This window comes from Ranitomeya imitator, chromosome 1 (assembly GCF_032444005.1).
Source record: "Ranitomeya imitator isolate aRanImi1 chromosome 1, aRanImi1.pri, whole genome shotgun sequence".
NCBI lineage: Eukaryota > Metazoa > Chordata > Amphibia > Anura > Dendrobatidae > Ranitomeya > Ranitomeya imitator.
The window spans coordinates 825369553-825375668 of record NC_091282.1 but is presented as its reverse complement, the minus strand read 5'-3'; the positions used below and the strand labels follow the sequence as shown (position 1 = coordinate 825375668).

At 33.4% G+C, this 6116-nt stretch overlaps 1 protein-coding gene across 5 annotated transcripts in view; it reads left to right on the top strand.

Moving 5' to 3' along the window:
• The first annotated feature begins 222 nt into the window (after positions 1 to 222).
• CRLF1 (cytokine receptor like factor 1) overlaps positions 223 to 6116 on the top strand; it is a 252038-nt gene continuing 246144 nt past the window's right edge. For 2 of the 5 annotated variants that reach the window (XM_069740502.1, XM_069740483.1), the window contains exon 1: positions 223 to 558. In XM_069740502.1, the coding sequence (XP_069596603.1) occupies positions 504 to 558 (55 nt within the window). In that variant the 5' untranslated portion in view covers positions 223 to 503. The remainder of the gene's footprint in view (positions 559 to 6116) is intronic. The other 3 variants (XM_069740494.1, XM_069740514.1, XM_069740508.1) reach the window with 3 other exon arrangements.

Sequence of the window (6116 nt, the reverse complement as noted above, 5' to 3'; positions counted from 1 at the left end):
GACCTCATTTAACGACTCAGACAATTCCTGGTCGTGACTCACATCTGAAGGTTTTTTACGAAGCTTGAGTGAAAAGGAAAAAAAAAAAATCAGGAAATGTCAGCAGACAGAAGGAGTAAAAAGAGGGGAGAATGACAAAAAGGGGGCAGCGGAGGAATAGCAAAGAATGTCTTCTCCAGCACTGTAGGGCTTGGTAATTTTGGCAACCCATGTGGGCGGGGAAATGAATGGGGCTACAGGCATATTTAGCTTGTCAGTTCTCAGTTGCTCAGACTTGCAAAAGGGTTTTCCTTAACCTGCAAGCTGTCTGTTTCCTCTATACATGCTTCGCTTATTTCTGTAGCTCATATAGAAAAATCTGCATTATAATAAAAACACATAGACAAGCAACTTTCTTACAGCAGTACATACCAGCGGAGGGAAAAAAAATTCTTCGGAAATTCACAAGATTCAAGGTGGAATTTTTTTAAGTGCTCAAGTGGATTTTAAAAAAGCCTTGAAATATGATCACCTTAGTGCTTCTCTGGATTTGCATGTTAATTGTGAACTCCTTGACTCGTAAGTAATATTCTTTCTATTTCTTTTCGTCATTGCTTGCGCAGGTTTATGGATAATTTCAAAACAGTGATTTATTATCACTTTATCTATCTGTACTGTATACTAAAGACATTCGGAAAGGTTTTAATCATATATATCTTAATTTTAGAGAATTTTATCTGGAGTAGTGAATAAGCGAATAATAAGATGTGTCATAGGTGAAATATTTTTTATTGTATTTTCATTTCTTAACAAATAGTCTGTCTATTAAGATAAGCATGTACATTTTTATGTGAAATCATTTTGACAAATATATTTAAACACATATAAAAAATACATATATGCACTTATTTTATATTAATATAGAGCTAGAGAGAGATAATATTTAATACAGTTCCTTATATACAAACACAAACCTCTAACTGACTGTGTAAAATACATACATATATATATATGTTTATCTATATATATACATACATATATATCTATAGGTATATCTATAGCTATATATATATCTATATATTTATATATATATATATATATATATATATATATATACATATATATATATATATATATATATATATATATATATATATATATGTATATATATATTTGCCCTGTATAGATGCGATGGAAATGAATAAGGGAAATGTCAGATTATTAACCTATCATAAAAAAAAGAGATAGAGATGAAAGCACCGGATACAAGAATGTAAATTTAAACAGTAGTGGTACAGCTTTCAGCTGCAAAGTAAAGCCTATAACATATGAGGAGACTCCAGTTGTGGAACAGACCTTGCTAAATTGAAAAGGTACGTACACATAAATCGTTCTGCCTGAGGATTGGCAGTGTTTCCGTTGTGCTTTTAAAAAGCTTGCTGGAATTATTGTTTTAGAGGATAGTGAAAATATACAAAGCTAAGGAACACAAGATCACGTGCGCAAATTCACCCTAGTGCAGTGATCTGTATACAATAATGCGTCTCCAAATGACATCTACACGCACTGAGGATGCAAAAGCTGAAGTACAAGCAGGGAGATTAAAGTGGTGGTCTGTGAATTCCTGATTTGACTTGCTTGAAGAAAGGCAGAAAATGTAATCTTTCTAGAGGTTCTCAAGTGGTCGAGCTTTGCGTAAGGTTGTCTGCAGGAATATATTAATTGAGAATCATTTAGGGAATGGTATGAGGCAGCTGGACACAGACGATAGGATGCTTCAGGAATCTGGTACCTATTCTCTGTAATGCTAAATACCCTAAATCATTAGTTACTTTTTCTGCTCTCTAGGATATTATTGACATCTATGTGTCTTTTAAAATCGACCTCTATGTAAATGAAGCATTACATGATCATCAGATCCTCTGTGTTATAGAGATCGCTGTACCTATGTTTTATAACATGCTAATGTTTCTCTCCAAGAACAAAGTTTTGCGGCACACCAGTTACTTTATAGGGTCCTACTTTGGTAATGTGATCTAGTGTACATAAGTTGAACAGTACTCCAATCGAAACTCCTTCAGCTACTTCCAATTATCAGTTAAAAATATAAGCAAAAAAAGGAAAAAATAAATATGAATATATAGGTATGTCGTTATATTCAAGTATGACATGGGCTGATATTGGACTATGATCCCATTCTGAAGATGGTCAGAACTGCAGAGAAGTAGTAATAGATGAGCATCTTCCAGCAGTGTATACAGCTGCCTGCTTTCCCTTTAAGAAATGATAATGACTGTGAGGGTTATCATATTGTTACCATTAACACGTCATACCTAGTCTGTTTCTTTGTGAAAATATGTAAGATATGTACAAGAAAAAGCCTAGCAGTAGCTTTTTAGCATAATGCCAAATATAGTATGGAGTGATGCACTATTACCTGTGGGACTATAAGTTCTTATCCTGATTATATTAATGTATTGTCACATAGTATGAATAGCATATGTATATATATATATATATATGTATATATATATATATATATATATATATTTATATATATACAGTATATATGTGTAAATGTGTATATATTTAAAATACAGATGCTATTCTAAAGAACAGTCATAAAATATTGTGCTTATCGGTTATTTTGCAGCACCTTTAGTAAATATCCTGACTATTATTCCATAGAACATTCACTAAACATATTTTTTCATTGATAATTCAGTCTTGCTGCTTGTGATAGCATGGCTGCTATAGAAGAAGAGCATTGTTTAATGAAAACCAATCCATAGATTGCTGCCACATGTGTGGTTCCTTTTCCCATTTTATAATGGTGGCATTGTATGTGCAAATTTACAAAACCGCATTCAGTGTTACGCCTGTAAAAGTCACAGCCATAACAATTCAGCCTGAAAATGGCGCTTCCATTTCCCGAATACCTGGGAGGTGGTACAGAAATCTGCGTTGCTATTGATTTCATTTACTAGTAATGTAAAAGCGGCATACAGAATCTTTTTTTCCTGTACTTTGCAGCCTTGTAGATATTTGCAGGACATACACATATGTTCTTAGCAGCTGGGAAAGGTGTGTGAGCTGAATATTACAGATCCAATGTCCATTTGAATGTAGATGTAATATACCTGCTACCTAGCAGACTACGCTCGTATGTTCCAGCCTCCTTATGTTGTACCAGCCAGTCGTATGGTGATGGTCTTCTTGTCCTTTCACTTATTGCTTTCTTTTATTGCAATGAATGGGGGGAACAAGCAATGATGAAATGGGAATTTATCCAGTTAACCCTAATTAAGTTATTTTAATTGCTACAAGTATCTTTGAACAACACGCTATTGGCCTGGAGACAAGTCCGCCAGAGCGTCAGGAAGCCCTGAGTGCATTAACATTCTAGAATAAAGGAAATGTAATAATGCAGGCACTACCCTTATGTTTTACATTTCAGACACTGATTTTGCATGATCATGCACAGTTTCTTGGCCGACATCTCAGTGTTAACGAATGTCGAATAAAGCTTTAATTTCATTTTCGGCTCAAGTTCTCTATTGTCTGTAAGGACTGACTGCTGGAACAAGGTTCCTTTCTGCTTTAACAAGTGGTCTGCTCCTTGCTATTCAGTGACCAAATTGTAATAAAAATCAGTTCAACAAAGCAGACCTGGGGTCACATGGAATTGTACGTGTTAAAAACATCTTGTGCTTGTTAAAACCATCTCCTCGTTTCTAAATTACCTTGTTTCATCATTAGGAAACCAGCACTGGGGTTCTCACTATCAAAAGTCCTGAACAGGAGTAGAATGCTTTTTCCAAATTAAAGATATATATATATATATATATATATATATTTTTTTTTTTTTAACTTGTGGTCCAAAGTGGCACCAGATGGGATATGGAATCGTATGTTATTTATTAGAGTCTATTGGCTGCTAGATGAGGCAAATAAAAAAAAGCCCTGCAGATATATGGTTTCCATTGATTACAGGTAAAATTGTCATCTACAAGCCAGGAAGTTTTCTAAATGAATTCCTAAGTAAACATTCCAAGCTATCGCACTCTGACTCCATGACAAAATGGAAGTGCATGAGCAAATTATGTGCATGCATATGTTTGAGTTGCCAGAAACTGTCTATATTTTACAGACCCTATATTTCTTAAATATAATGATTTGGTGACTTTTTGTATCAACTTTCTGCCCCAAACATATATATAAAAAAAAAAAAAACATCTTGCAAATAGTTATTACAATAGCGTAACAGTTAATTATGTTACTAAAATAATAGCAATGACTAGATAAGCCTTTTTAGTAAGTGATCTGGATATACATATATACACACATATATATATATATATATGTAAACTACAATAAAGTATGCTGCTAGGTGAAACTAGGTGAAGCAGATTGACAAAGATAGCACCACAGAATGAGGTGACACTAGTCAACTTTAATTGAATGATAAATGTCTAAATGCAAGTGTGTATATATATATATATATATATATATATATATTTATATACTTATATATAAACTATAATAAAGTTCGCTACTAGGTGAAACACGCAGCTGATTTCCAAGGTTAACATCATAGTATGACTTTTGACTAGCCAACTTTACGTGTAAGTTAAACTAACTATGTCTAACTGTGAGTGTGTGTATAGATAAGTGTTTATATATATATATATATATACTTTTAAATAAACTATAATAAAGTTCGCTACTAGGTGAAACACGCAGCTGATTGTCAAGGTTAGCATCACAGTATGTTGTCTGACTGGCCAACTTTACTTCTAAGATACATGAGCAAATGTATGTCTATATATCCATATATTTAGCATAGAGGTAAAGTTGACTAGTCACACCATGATGCTAACCTTGGCAATCTGCTTGGTGCTTCTCCTAATACCATACCTTATTGTAGTGGTTTGCCACCTGTGGCTCTCCATTTAATGCAAAGCTACAACAGTTCAAATGGGGCTTGTAAGACATGCTGAGAGGTGTAGTTTTGTCACGTCTGATTCTTTTCCTATGATATCTGATACATTGTTGCAACATAAACAAGTCAGTTAAATGTCTAATGATTTATCCACTATTCAGGCCCATAGTTATCGGTTCCCAAAAGAAATGTTAGGCAAATGTGCTATAGCTAAGCTAATTTGATCCTACATACGGTATTTATTTTGCAAATGGTACCTTTTGTTAATAATAACACAATTTTGTTTTCAATTTCTGTATGTAATTTAAATTTCTGGATATTTACTATGAGCAGAATAATTTCTTCATTCACTAAAACACTTAGTAGTCATATTTCCTTTTTATTTATTTTTTATGCAAAACTGTATATAATATACAATATGCAATATTGCAGATAAACATCAGACATTTTTTAGAAAGCCATCAGAAAGGTGAATAATAGACTAGACCAATAGATTGGTATATTTAATGTCAGAAAATATTATGTGAAATGCAATATTTTTTATGTATAGGGAAATATTAATCCATGCACCTCTAAGCTCTGACAGGACCTAGAAAATCTACATTGAAGCCTGCTCTACTATTCCTCTATACAGTCTAGTAACTATCAGTATAGTGGCCCTATTAGGGAAAAAATGGTTGCATGGGCACCTACCTTATCTGTAGATGCTCCAAACAGTGATTTAACCAACAGAATTGCTTTGAAATTAGCTATTTTCTTGAATACACAAGACATTGGCAAACTCTACAAGGTGGTTCTACTTCTTGATGATTTACGTGGCAGCAAGTTGATAAATTCTTACTATGTATTTGACTAGATGTGTAAAAAATCTTTGTTAACAATATAGGAATCACTATTCATTTCAGAAGCTTTAGGTAGTTGTCAACTTTCTTTAGTAAGAAGAATAATTGTAATACATGGTAAAATCAGATTGCATTCAGCTTTTAAATGCAAGTACATGTTATTTATAGGTTATCAGGTAAGGCCAAGCTGGCATGATCATAAAACGGCCACATTTTAACATTTGTACTATGTGTGTGACCTGCACCACCTTGTTTGATTTCTCATTGACATATGTGGTGATCTAAGTGTAGCTTAGTAGAACCTAAATGGTGAGGGTGTAATACAAAATCTAAAACCCAAGCTGTTGTAAATG